At 42.4% G+C, this 14,680-nt stretch overlaps 1 protein-coding gene and 1 long non-coding RNA gene across 6 annotated transcripts in view; one reads left to right on the forward strand and one right to left on the reverse strand.

The window, feature by feature from the left end:
• The first annotated feature begins 3,749 nt into the window (after positions 1-3,749).
• LOC146682356 (class I histocompatibility antigen, F10 alpha chain-like) overlaps positions 3,750-14,680 on the forward strand; it is a 28,887-nt gene continuing 17,956 nt past the window's right edge. For all 5 annotated transcript variants that reach the window (XR_014917413.1, XM_085445587.1, XM_085445586.1 and 2 more), the window contains exons 1-4: positions 3,750-3,910; positions 4,685-4,957; positions 5,149-5,439; positions 14,373-14,657. Coding sequence is in view for 4 of the 5 variants with exons in the window: in XM_085445587.1 (XP_085301713.1) it covers positions 3,856-3,910; positions 4,685-4,957; positions 5,149-5,439; positions 14,373-14,657 (904 nt within the window). In the remaining variant the exon portion in view is untranslated. The remainder of the gene's footprint in view (positions 3,911-4,684; positions 4,958-5,148; positions 5,440-14,372; positions 14,658-14,680) is intronic.
• LOC146682357 (uncharacterized) lies at positions 9,955-11,182 on the reverse strand. Its single transcript, XR_014917414.1, has 3 exons — positions 10,817-11,182; positions 10,613-10,730; positions 9,955-10,481 (listed from the first exon to the last, which is right to left on the reverse strand). It is a non-coding gene; the product is annotated as an uncharacterized LOC146682357 (long non-coding RNA).

Here is a 14,680-nt window from a genome sequence, read left to right on the forward strand (position 1 = left end):
TCTCCACTGGGCACTCGTTGATGACGGGGGTCTGGTAGTTCCTCTCCTGCTTAGTGCTGAAGTCCACTATCAGCTCCTTTGTCTTACTGACGTTTAGAAGGAGGTTGTTCCTCTGGCACCAGTTCTCCAGATTCCTAATCTCCTTCAGGTAGGCCGTCTCGTTGTTATCAGAGATCAGGCCCACCACGACGGTGTCGTCAGCAAATGATGATCCGCTATCATCCGCTAGTTTCCCGATGAATCCCACAACCGCTTCCGTAAACACGTTGACGTCATCGTCGGAGCTGTTTCTGAACATGCCCCAGTCTGCGTCATCGAGTGCGTCCTGTAACGCGGCCACCGATTGATCCGTCCAGCGCGCGACCTTCCTCTGAACCGGAACTTCCTGTTTCAGCCTTTGTTTGTATTTTGGCATGAGGAAGATGGCGGCGTGATCAGGTTTGCCAAACGGAGGGCGGGATTGTGCCTTGTAGCCATCCTTGACCGTAGTGTAGCAGTGGTCCAGTGTCCTTTCACCCCTGGTGGGGCAGGTGATGTGTTGATAAAAGTTCGGCGCTGCGCGTTTGAGGTTGGCGCTATTAAAGTCCCCCGTCACAATAAGCGCAGCGTCCCGGTGTTGTGTCTGGTGCTGTGTGAGTGCCTCATGCAGCTCGCATAAGGCGGTGACCGTGTCCGCTTGTGGTGGAATATAAACGGCACTTATAATGACCGATGTAAATTCCCGAGGTAGATAAAAAGGACGACACATGATGGACAGTAGTTCCAGATTTGGTGTGCAGGAGCGTGTGAGAGGAACAACGTTCGCACTGTTGCACCAGTTGTTGTTCACCATTAAACACACGCCGCCTCCCCTTGACTTCCCCGAGTCCCGTGTCCTGTCCATGCGGTGAACCGAGAAGAACTCGGCCGGCTGGATGGCGTGGTCCGGCACCGCTGGGTTCAGCCATGTCTCGGTGAAGCAGAGGAGATTGCAGTCCCGAACAGAGATGGGCAGTAACGCGTTACTTGTAACGCGTTACTGTAATCTGATTACTTTTTTCAAGTAACGAGTAAAGTAAGGGATTACTATTGCAAAAACGGTAATTAGATTACCGTTACTTTCCCGTAGGAACGCTGTGTTACTGCGTTACTAAAACCGTGATTTTTTTGCGAGAATGTCTCACGACAGTGACGTAAGCGAGTGCGCCGTTCGTGACAACAGCTGTGTGCAGATCAACAATGGATCATATCTCGAGTGCAGAGAGAGTATGAGCGTGCAGCGTTTAAAGTGTGGAAGTACTGACCTTACTTTGAGTTTGATTCCATAAAAAGTGACAAAAACATTAGTGTCCGCTGTGCGTGGGAAGAAAACTTCTTTTTACAGCGAAAAAACCCCTAAACTTCCAACAAGCACCGAGTAGCTACGACGTAATGGGAAACTCACAGAGAAACTCGCGGATTCTTCCACTGACCGCGGCACACCTGCACCAGGGTAACCCTCCGCCTACCCCGCTCCTGCTTTACAGGTGAAAATAGAGCAACAGGACCGCTGAGTCTTTGACTTTATTTATTTTCTGCTGTGTTTTACTTGCATCTATTTGAAAGACTGAGTGTAAACACAAAAAATATTTTATTTTATGTGCTGGAATGTGCAGAAAATAGGTTTAAATGTTAAACTAATTTCTTCCAGTCAGAGAATGTTGCAGATAATTAAATATTTGCTTGATGCATGAAGTTAAAAGATTAAAACTAATAAAACAAGTTAAAAAGAGACTTTTCCATTTGATTACATTTTGTATGATGGATTATGTAGAAAAAGTAGAATTGGGCTGAAAGATCTATCACTTTATCACCTATTCAGGTTGTAAATCGTGTTTTTAAAAAGTAACTAAGTAACTAAGTAATTAATTACTTTTGAAAATAAGTAATCAGTAAAGTAATGGAATTACTTTTTGGGGAAGTAATCAGTAATTAGTTACTGATTACTTTTTTCAAGTAACTTGACCAACACTGGTCCCGAATGTCTCTCTGGAACTTTATCCTGGCCCTGAGGTCGTCAAGCTTGTTCTCCAGTGACTGGACGTTGGCAAGCAGGATGCTAGGCAGAGGTGTGCGGTGTGCACGAGCTCTCAGCCTGTTCCTGACGCCGGCTCGCTTCCCTCTAGGCCGCCGCCGCTTCCCTTTGTTCTCCCTCAAGATCTCACTCGGCCAGCTCGGATCCGGAGTTAAAAACTTCGAATTGTGAGTACATTGTATACCAATAGAAACAAGAGTGTCACTGTCATACCTAATGTACCCAATGGTGATGATTTTGCCGATGTAGAAACGCTGAAAACTAACTTAAAAAGCAAAGACAAAGAAAAAGTGGTCGGAGCAGTCGTGACGGCAGCCGACCTCACCGGCGCCATCTTTAGTTTTTAAGTTTCCTTTCTCGCTGTCCCTCTCCCCTTCTGTTTTTCTTTTCCTTCCTCTTTCTTTCTCCCTTTCCTATCTCTCACTCATGTCTGTCCCGTCTGTAACAACTGAAAATAAAATAAAATAAATAATAAAAACAAAGGTCGATCAAATGGACCAATACGGCAATGCCACGATGATCCATTTGGCCAAATAAATCCATTGGGTCTCCTTGTTGGTCTTCAGACAACAATTCTGACGGCTAAAGAACCAAATGGGACAGGCAAAAAAAAAAAAAGCACTGTGTGTGTCTCTGTGTAGGTGACTTCCTGCCAGTCATAAAAGTAATCTCCTCTCTCAAGCTACACCAAATTCCTTTACAAAACATACAAAACAGAGTTAACATTTTACAAACACTGAGACCCCCACTCTACAGATAAGGTGGAGAGTCTCCTGCAAACCTACTTCTAAGTTATGACAATTATGAGCTTTTATTAAAGGTATAAGCATCAGCAATCCCCAACTGTAGTGTTGGAGCTATTTGCTCTTATTTTTTTTCTTATTTTGAAATTAGTTAAAGTTTGTTGTTAGTTTACTTATATTTTGGGATTTATTTACAAGTTTATTTGTCGGTTAATATTTTTGTTTCAATGTTTGTTTGATGTTACTTTGTTAAATTAGTCAGTAAGAGCTGTGGGGCCATTTTGTTTCTATAAATAAAGAGACTGGTATAGGACCAGCTTGCACTGGGGTGGGCCTGTGGTTTTTTACCAGAGCAGGAGAAGCAGCAGGAAGTAACAAAAAAATGGATCTTGTTATTGCCAAACTGGATAAATAAACCATAAAAACGCAACTTTCAAGTTTGGACAGTGGACTTCTTTTGCCTGCGTACGAAATATTATCTCAGTGCAGCAGTGGCTTGTGGACTTTTAATTGTGGGATGTTTGGTTTGTCAAACAAAAGGAATTGCCGCTACATGTGTTAATTACATAAATAAGATGTAATTTTCTCTGTAGCACTTCATGGATTTAAGCAGCACACCTTAGTTGTTCACACAAAGCATAAAGGTAAAAAACAATATATGCAGTGTTATCTTCATTTTAGATGTCACAAAGTATTTGAGGCTCCCAGTGTTTTCTTTTGCGTGGAAACCGGCTCCAAATGGCTCTTTGGGTGTTAAAGGTTGCTGACCCCTGGTTTAGTGTTTTCGCGAGCGCGTCGCGCATGAGGATATCACCAGGTAAACTCGCGACATTTTTAAACATTGACAGAGTGTGTTTGAGATAACTTCACAAGCATCACAGATGACACATTTAAATAAATGAAGATGAATGCATCTTTAGTTTACCCGCGGTCCCTGAATCCATCACTCAACTCAGAACAAGGAAGCAGAGAGGAGCAGACACGGAGAGGAATATTCGGTGCAACGGAGGGGAATAAATCTGAGTTTATTCCGGACAAGATGACTTAATTTGGATTAAAATGTTCGTGATCTCGGTTTTGTTCCTTGTGGGGACAGGACTGACGGTAAACAGCGGTGAGTTTTAGTGTTTTTACACTTGTTCGTGTGACGGGCTCAAATCGGAAGTAAAATGTAGCGTCGTTTAAAAATTGAGTTGAACTTGTTAAGTTGTTATGCATTTATTTTCAGCTAAGCCTACTTTTAGGTATGTTTGTTTAAATGTTGAGGTTATTCATTAGTTTCAGTCTTACTTCCGGTTTAATGTTGCAAATTATGTGTCAGAGAGAAGGTTTAGGAAGTTGATACCGGATGTTTTTAAAATGGCGCTTAACCCTGATCACAGCTCTCTGCAGGGTTAAAGAGATCTGTGCAGAGGACAGCACCGTGCTCTGTCCTCATTAAATGACAAACAGATCACATCTGTGCTGCTGAGGAGCTCTCACTGCTTCTCAGGAGGTCTCTGTGTTTCCCCCTCATGTTTCAGGAATATTCTACACTTCTCTGTTTTAATGAACAAAGGCAAGTTACAGTTAAGAAACACAAGCAGAAAGGTGATCAAAATTAAGCATCTGTCCTCCCTCCCAGCCTGGACTCCATTTACAAATACAAGGACAAGATTTATTTCTGACCTGCACAGTTTGAAAGAAGCAAGAACAGAAAAATCGTTCAGTTGCAAACTGTGACAGAAATAACACAGCTGATTATTTACTGCTGCTCACTGATTGTTCATGACTGAAATAGCAAAGGGCCAGAGCTTCTGATCCATGGATCTGCAAACATACCTGCCCAGTAAAAACATCAGAGCTCATCCATCCTGCTCCTGTGTTTTCCCTCCTGTGTGACTTTCAGACACTCACTCCCTCCATTACATCTACACGGCGTTCTCCAAACCTGTCGGCCTCCCGGGCATCCACCAGTTCACAGCCATGGGTTTGCTGGACGGCAGGATGGTCGACTACTTTGACAGCGAGAATCAGGCAAAGGTTCCCAGACAGGAGTGGATGAGAGAGCGTTTACCTGCTGATTACTGGGATAGAGGCACACAGTCCCGCAAGAGCAAGCAGCAGTGGTTCAAGGTCAACATCGGCATCCTGATGGAGCAAATGAGGCAGAATGACTCAGGTCAGACCCTCGAAAGCTGAAGGACCTGCATGACATCAACAAAATAACATTTTAATTGAAAAATGCTTCCATTTGAGATCAGGTTCCTCAGGTCAGGAACAAGTTGTTCCTGCTTCCTCATCTCGTCTCCTCTAAATCTTCATTTCCTTGTCCTTTGTTTGTTCTTCCTTATTTCACCCTCCTGCTTCCAGACCTCCACGTTCTTCAGTGGATGCACGGCTGTGAGGGTGAGACGCAGCCTGACGGCACGCTCAGGTTTGTCCGAGGCGTGGACATGTACGCCTACGATGGAAACTACTTCCTGTCCTTCGATGATAAATATGGAGTCTGGGTCGCTCAGATTCAGGAGGCAGAACTAACCAAGAGGAAGTGGGACAGGGTCCAGGTGCTGATAGAGTACACCAAGGGATACCTGGAGAACGAGTGCATCGATTGGCTGAGCAAGTTCTTGGATTATGAACAACAGCAGCTCAAAAAGAAATGTATGTATGACATTAAAAAAAACGTTTTTAAATTAATTCTGGTGTGTGGGACAGTAAACGTGGAAACCTTCACCATCAGGTCTCTTATCCCCGATCACTCTGCTTCCTCTCACCGATTCAGGATAAAGCAGCCAACATAATAAAACAGGCCATTTCAGGAAAAATAACTCAATTTATACACTTGGATTTACAAACTTTGAACCAATTCCAGTATAAGGAAATTATTATTTTAATAGTCATAAATTATATTATTGATTATAGGATAAAATGGAGCACATTGATAAAAATGAACATTAAATGTAGAATAACTTATGTTGCAATGACTCTGTGATGTCCTGATATTCAGAGCATTGACTGAATGGCGCCACCACACCAAGTGGCGCTGTCACTTGGTGTTCGCTCGCTCTGTGGTAGAGTATCACTTCCTGTTCCTGCTCAAACACAGTGGTGTTTCTGAGTAGCTTATTTGCTTAGCAATTTAATTAACAACTTTTAAATACATTCTTCTTTCATAGTATAATCTTCACGTGCTTCATCCGAAGCACACTTTCTGTGTACTCACTACCTAATTTATAGCCAAAGTATTCACTCACTGTCTCTGTACTGTCTCGCTAGCTTAGCTTAGCTCGTAGCCGACTCGTTAGCACCATGGCTACTTCACCTGTCCCTCCTGCACTTTCTTGCTCATTGTGTCAGATGTTTAGTTACTCCTCGGCCTCCTTTAGCAGTAATGATATCTGTAACAAATGTAGCATATTTGCAGCTCTGGAGGCCAGGATTACTGAATTGGAGACTCTGCTTCGCACCCTTCATTCACCTGTAGCTAACCAGGCCCCTGTAGCTGGTGCAGCCGAAGATAGCGTAGGCCCCGCTAGCTGTTCCCCGGCAGACCCCAAGCAGCTGGGGAAAGAGGGCGGCTGGGTGACGGTGAGGAGGAAGCATAGTCCTAAACAGAAGCCCCAGGTACACCACCAACCCGTTCATGTGTCTAACCGTTTTTCCCCACTCGGCGACACACCCGCCGGGGGTCAAACTCTGGTAATTGGTGATTCTGTTCTCAGACATGTGAAGCTAGAGACACCGGCAACCATAGTCAATTGTCTTCCAGGGGCCAGAGCAGGCGACATTGAAGGAAATTTAAAACTGCTGGCTAAGGGTAAACGTAAATTCAGTAAGATCATAATTCACGTCGGCAGTAATGACACCCGGTTACGCCAATCGGAGGTCACTAAAATCAATATTGAATCGGTGTGCAACTTTGCCAAAACAATGTGGGACTCTGTAGTTTTCTCTGGTCCCCTCCCCAATCAGACCAGGAGTGACATGTTTAGCCGCATGTTCTCCTTAAATTGCTGGCTGTCTGAGTGGTGTCCCAGAAACGATGTGGGCTTCATAGATAATTGGCAAACCTTCTGGAGGAAACCTGGTCTTGTTAGGAGAGACGGCATCCATCCCACTTTGGATGGAGCAGCTCTCATTTCTAGAAATATGGACAAATTTATTAAACCCCCCAAAATATGACTATCCAGAGTTGGGACCAGGAAGCAGAGCTGCAGTCTTACACACCTCTCTGCAGCTTCTCTCCTCCTGCTACCCCCCCAAAAACCCATCTCCATAGAGACTGTGTCAGCTTCCAAACAGACAAAAAACAAACTAAAAACCAGCAACAAACAACTTAAACATAAACAATCACAAAGAAAGAACAATACAGTATCCACATCTGAACCAAAGAGTAAAACAGTGAAATGTGGATTATTAAATATTAGGTCTCTCTTCTCCAAGTCTCTGCTAGTACATGACTTAATAATTGATCAACAAATCGATTTACTCTGCCTTACAGAAACCTGGTTGCAGCAGGATGATTATGTTAGTTTAAATGAATCAACACCCCCGAGTCATTCTAACTACCAGAAATCTCGAAGCACAGGCCGAGGGGCGGTGTGGCAGCAATTTTTCACACCAGCCTATTAATCAACCAAAGACCCAGACAGACTTTTAATTCATTTGAAAGCCTGATGCTTAACATCGTCCACCCCAGCTGTGAAACTCAGAAACCAGTCTTACTTGTTATCTTCTATCGTCCACCTGGGCCTTACACAGAGTTTCTGTCTGATTTCTCAGACTTTATATCTAATTTAGTTCTGAGCTCAGATAAAATAATTATTGTGGGTGATTTTAACATTCATGTAGATGCTAAAAATGACAGCCTCAACATGGCATTTAATCTGTTTTTAGACTCAATTGGTTTCTCTCAAAATGTAAAAGAACCCACCCACCACTTTAATCACACTCTAGATCTTGTTTTAACATATGGCATAGAAACTGAACATTTAACAGTGTTTCCTGAAAACCCTCTGCTGTCTGATCATTTCCTGATAACATTTACATTTACAATAATTGATTACACAGCGGTGGAGAGTAGACTTCATCACAGTAGATGTCTTTCTGAAAGTGCTGTAACTAAGTTTAAGAATATAATCCACCCACTGTTATCATCTTCAATGCCCTGTACCAACACAGAGCAAAGCAGCTATCTGAACGCTACCCCAACAGAGGTCGATTATCTTGTTAATAATTTCACCTCCTCACTACGTACGACTCTGGATACTGTAGCTCCTGTGAAAACTAAGGTCTCTAATCAGAAGTACCTGACTCCGTGGTATAATTCTCAAACACGTAGCCTAAAGCAGATGACTCGTAATCTGGAGAGGAAATGGCGTGTCACAAATCTAGAGGATCATCATTTAGCCTGGAGAAATAGTTTGCTGCTTTATAAGAAAGCCCTCCACAAAGCCAGAACATCTTACTATTCATCACTGATTGAAGAAAATAAGAACAACCCTAGGTTTCTCTTCAGCACTGTAGCCAGGCTGACAAACAGTCAGAGCTCTTTTGAGCCAACCATCCCTTTAACGTTAACCAGTAATGACTTCATGAACTTCTTCACAAATAAAATTTTTATCATTAGAGAAAAAATTACCAATAATCATCCCACAGATGTAATATTATCTACAGCTACTCTTAGTACCATTGATGTTAAGTTAGACTCTTTTTCTCCAATTGATCTTTCTGAGTTAACTTCAATAATTACTTCCTCCAAACCATCAACGTGTCTTTTAGACCCCATTCCTACAAAACTGCTCAAAGAAGTCCTGCCATTAATTAATTCTTCGATCTTAAATATGATCAACCTATCTCTAATAATCAGCTATGTACCACAGGCCTTCAAGCTGGCTGTAGTTAAACCTTTACTCAAAAAGCATCTCTAGACCCAGCAGTCTTAGCTAATTATAGGCCAATCTCTAACCTTCCTTTCATATCAAACATCCTTGAAAGAGTAGTTGTCAAACAGCTAACAGATCATCTGCAGAGGAATGGTTTATTTGAAGAGTTTCAGTCAGGTTTCAGAGCTCATCACAGCACAGAAACAGCTTTAGTGAAGGTTACAAATGATCTTCTTATGGCCTCTGACAGTGGACTCATCTCTGTGCTTGTCCTGCTAGACCTCAGTGCAGCGTTCGATACTGTCGACCATAATATCCTATTAGAGCGATTAGAACATGCTGTAGGTATTACAGGTACTGTGCTGCAGTGGTTTGTATCATATCAATCTAATAGACTCCAGTTTGTGCATGTAAATGGAGAGTCCTCTTCACACACTGAGGCTAATTATGGAGTTCCACAGGGTTCAGTGCTAGGACCAATTCTGTTTACATTATACATGCTTCCCTTAGGCAGCATCATTAGAAGACATAGCATACATTTACACTGCTATGCTGATGACACCCAGCGCTATCTGTCCATGAAGCCAGATAACACACACCAATGAGTTAAACTGCAGGAATGTCTTAAAGACATAAAGACCTGGATGGCCACTAACTTTCTGCTTCTTAATTTAGATCAAACTGAGGTTATTGTACTCGGCCCTGAAAATCTTAGAAATATGGTATCTAACCAGAGTCTTACCCTGGATGGCATTACCTTGGCCTCCAGTAACGCTGTGAGGAACCTTGGAGTCATTTTTGACCAGGACATGTCCTTCAACGCACATATTAAACAAATATGTAAGACTGCTTTCTTCCATTTGTGCAACATCTCTAAAGTTAGAAATATCCTGTCTCAGAGTGACGCTGAAAAACTAGTTCATGCATTTATTACTTCCAGGCTGGACGACTGTAATTCATTATCTACATCTATTGTTTTAGTGCAATTGGACCTTGTCTATTGTCCATATTGAACTCTTCCTTGCTTTCCGGCTATGTACCATCAGCTTTTAAACATGCTATAATCCAACCTGTTCTTAAAAAAAGTAACCTTGATTATAATGATTATGCCAACTATAGGCCGATTTCTAAGCTTCCCTTCGTGGCCAAAATTCTTGAAAAGGTAGTTCTGCTTCAACTTCAGACCTACCTGGATGAGAATAACATTAATGATAAATTTCAATCGGCCTACAAACAACTAGTGATGGGCAGATGAAGCCCCATGAAGCACTGAAGCTTTTCATCCAATTGGTTCACCCCAACGCGAAGCTTCATGAAGCTTCATTTGCTCTAGCAGGACACCTACTGGACGTAAAAATAATAGCTGGCATGAATTTGAAGAGTGTGGCATTTTGCACACAGCCTGTAAATGTCAACAACAAAAGGAGTGTGTAAAACATGTATATTGTAGTGATGGCAGTATACTGTGTATATTTATAGTGGCAGTATGGGAAATGATTATTTGGAAATGCTTGAAATGGAAATGATCATTTACTGTGAGGTGAGGTGTGGTTGGGGTGTGGACAGTGGTTGTGCTTTTGTAACGTTGAGGTATGGACAGCTACACACTGAGGCTTTGAGCCTCAGTCCTGCCTGTTCACATTTTATTCTGTAAAAACTAAATTTTCACTGCTTTTATGACCTTTTTAGTGGGGAGAACATAGCTGGGATTTAATGATTTAACAAATCTTTTGAATCCTTTGTCCTCCACAATGCTAAATGGCTGGGAGTCCTCAATCACCATGCTGACCAGGTCTTCATCTATTTGAGATTGTTCTCCTGAGGAAAGACAATAAAGATAAAGCACAAATATAAATATCACACACGTAACTTATAACAGTTGTATAATATTGTTATATCATTTAGTAACATTACAGCATGCTATATTATCATTGCATTTGATGGCTCACCTGGTCTTGCTCCACAATCGGTGTCCCCCTTATTCTCATGCAAAGCTCTGTAGTGCCTAAGCATGGATGAGGTGTTGTTGTTATATCCCAGCTCCCTGGCACATAGAAAACACTTCACCTTGTACAAAAGTCAAGACAGCTCAACATAAATTGTATTGCACCATCAGTATCATGAAAATACATCTTCTGTAGAAATTTACATACCTTGTTGGGAGGAATAAGATCAAAATGTTCCCACACAGGGGAGGACATCCTCCTCTTCTTAGCTGGCTCCATTCTCTCCTGACTTTCTCTCCTCACTCTCATAAACCTCCAAACGGTCTCCAAACTCTCACTAACCGCAACTCTCCATCAAACACCCACATTTTTGAATGAAGTCTGAGGGGTTTATATCGCTGTCATATCTCGCGGCAAAGTTCGAACCACTTCATGAACCAGTCACGTGGTACAGCCGGGCAGCGAGGCTTCGGACGTCATCATTTTCAGCTCCTCCCATAAATGAAGCAAGCCTCGATACGCGCTTCGCGGAAACGCCCCCTCCATTACTCGACACACGCTCCGAAGCCTCGATACAGAACGTCCCATCACTACAAACAACATCACAGCACTGAATCAGCGCTGCTCCGAGTTTTTAATGACCTTTTACTAATGGCTGACAATGGACGCCCCTCTGTCCTAGTGCTATTGGATCTTTCATCGGCATTTGACATGGTTGACCATAACATACTATTGGCGAGACTAGAGCACACTGTAGGCATCAAGGGCGCTGTCTTGGATTGGTTTAAATCTTACCTCTCCAACCGGCTCTCTTCGGTTCACTTGGCCACCTCCTCTTCTTCCGCTGTACCTGTTTGCTGTGGTGTCCCCCGGGGATCTGTGTTAGGCCCTACCCTGTTCTCATTATATATGCTTCCTTTAAGTGCTATTTTTGAAAAGTATCATATTGTTTTTCATTATTATGCCGATGACATCCAGATCTATTTTGAGTTAAATGATGATCTAGCTCTGTCCTTGAATAGCTTTCGAGAGTGCATGTGTGAGGTCAAGCAATGGCTTCTGGCAAATACTCTTATCCTTAATGATAAGAAAACTGAAATTGTGATCTTTGGTAGTGATGCTCTTCGTGCCAAACTCCGTGATGCTTTTGGTTTTCTCACTAGTTCCTTTTCTGACACTGTTAGGAATTTGGGTGTGCTACTTGACAGCTCATTTAAACTTGATAAACAAGTGTCTGCTGTCGTCAGATCCAGTTTTTACCAACTTCGCCTTATTTCTAAGACCAAACACTATATCCCGCACAATGACCTGGAAAAGCTCATCCATGCCTTTGTAACGTCAAGGCTAGATTATTGTAATTCACTTTATTGTGGTCTCCACTCTACCCTTCTACATAGATTACAGACAGTCCAGAATGCCGCTGCACGCATTCTAACTAAAACTAAGAAGTTTGCTCACATCACTCCCGTCCTTGCTGATCTGCACTGGTTGCCTGTGAAATTTCGTATTCAATTTAAAATTCTGTTGCTTACTTTTAAAATTACTAATAACACAGGACCAAGCTATCTTAAGGAACTCCTAAACTCATATGCTCCTGCGAGGGCTTTAAGATCATCCTCACAGTTATTGTTGGTTCAGCCCAGATCTCGTTTGAAGTCTAGAGGTGATCGAGCGTTTGCTCTAGCTGCACCTGAGCTGTGGAACAATCTTCCGATTGGCATCCGGGCGTCTGATTCTATTCAATCTTTTAAATCACGGCTTAAAACATATCTGTTTGAACTTGCTTTTTCTACCAGTTAAATCCTGGCCTGTTTGCAGTGAGTTATTCTATTAATTTTTCTGTTTGTCTTGTGTTGTCTTGCGTTGTCTATGTTCTCTACTACCGTGTTTGATGGTATAGTTTTACTTTGCTATAGCTATGTGCTATAGTTTATTCTTATTAGTGGTTTTTATCTGTGAACATAATCCCACACTTATATGACCCTGATGATATAGTGTTAATTGTTTCATTGTTTTATTGTTTTATGTAAAGCACTTTGGCATGCCCTTGGTTTTTAAATGTGCTCTATAAATAAAGATTGTATTGTATTGTATTATTATCAGGATGTCCAAAAAACTCACTGAAAAGCCTTCAGTTAATCCAAAATGCTGCAGCAAGAGTCCTGACAGGGACTAGAAAGAGAGAGCAGATTTCTCCTGTTTTGGCTTCCCTTCATTGGCTTCCTGTTAAATCCAGAATTGAATTCAAAATCCTGCTCCTCACATACAAGGTCTTAAATAATCAGGCCCCATCTTATCTTAATGACCTTGTAGTACCATATCACCCTATTAGAGCACTTCGCTCTCGCTCTGCAGGCCTACTTGTTGTTCCTAGAGTATTTAAAAGTAGAATGGGAGGCAGAGCCTTCAGTTTTCAGGCCCCTCTTCTGTGGAACCAGCTTCCAGTTTGGATTCAGGAGACAGACACTATCTCTACTTTCAAGATTAGGCTTCAAACTTTCCTTTTTGCTAAAGCATATAGTTAGGGCTGGACCAGGTGACCCTGAATCCTCCCTTAGTTATGCTGCAATAGACGTAGGCTGCCGGGGATTCCCATGATGCATTGAGTTTTTCCTTTCCAGTCACCTTTCTCACTCACTATGTATTAACAGACCTCTCTGCATTGAATCATATCTGTTATTAACCTCTGTCTCTCTTCCACAGCATGTCTTTATCCTGTCTTCCTTCTCTCACCCCAACCAATCACAGCAGATGGCCCCGCCCCTCCCTGAGCCTGGTTCTGCCGGAGGTTTCTTCCTGTTAGAAGGGAGTTTTTCCTTCCCACTGTCGCCAAAGTGCTGCTCATAGGGGGTCATATGATTGTTGGGTTTTTCTCTGTATCTATGAAGCGCCTTGAGGCGACTTATGTTGTGATTTGGCGCTATATAAATAAAATTGAATTGAATTGAATTGAATGAGGCACAAATGAATTCTTAAAGCTTCCAAACTCACAGTGTGGAGCTCCGTGTCTGCTGTCAGAAGGTCACAGTTCATGTTGGATCAACTCCTCCTTGCTTGCTGTAACACACACTGTTCATAAAGGCATTGAGGACAATGATCAGCTTGCTGGTTGCACCACTTTTAGTAACCTTAATTTTCCTGCCATTGACAGATTTCCACATCATGCTGTTGGGCCATCTGACTGAACTTTCTAGAACAGAAAAACAGACCAACATCTAAAACTGTTATCAGTGTTAATACTGAGGTACTTGTCAGACTGAACTTTGACCTTGGATGCTCACAGGACTGTGATGGTCACCATCTTTGGATCAAACCAGTTTCTTTACATTTAAATATTTGTGATTGCATCATCTCACAGACTGTTGGATTTCAGAATGATAAATCCTCCTGATTTCAGTTGGTCCAAGTCAGACTGACACAGGTTGTGGCCCATCATGTGACCTGTGCAGTTGTCTTTCGATGAAAAATTGTTCACTTGGAGGCTGAAGGTGCTGCATGCTCGACCTCTGGGTGACACTGCACTGTTGGTCACTGCAACTACTTGGACTTGATCTCAGACAAAAAAAATGCAACTCAATTCCCAACCAGTGTGTCTTTGCAGTCTCTCTGAGGTTAACATATTTTTTGCTGTAGTGTGGCTTTTAGCAGCTACAGCATATAAGACATTCAATTTCATACACTGCTTTAATATTTCAGAGATAAACCACATTCATATAATCACGTATCAAATGTGGTGACACAGTTTTCCATTTCCTGCTTCCAGCTCCACCTGAGGTGTTTGTGTTTGCAAAGAAGGCCAAAGTGGAGACAAACCTCATCCTGACCTGCCTCGCCACAGGCTTCTACCTCAAAGACATCATCGTGAGGATCAGAAGGAACGGACGTGTTCTGACTGCAGACGACGGCCTGACGAGCTCAGGAGTTCTTCCAAATGACGATGAGACCTTCCAGAGTCGAGACCATGTGGAGATTTTGAAGTCTGACCTGTCAAAGTTCAGCTGTGAAGTCTTTCATGAGGCGACTGGTGTGGATGTTACAAAGACTTGGGGTAAGAAACTTTATTTATTGCCT

The sequence above is a fragment of the Copadichromis virginalis genome, linkage group LG22 (assembly GCF_057382275.1).
Source record: "Copadichromis virginalis isolate Kocher_CV1m ecotype Utaka linkage group LG22, C_Virginalis_male_GT1.1, whole genome shotgun sequence".
NCBI lineage: Eukaryota > Metazoa > Chordata > Actinopteri > Cichliformes > Cichlidae > Copadichromis > Copadichromis virginalis.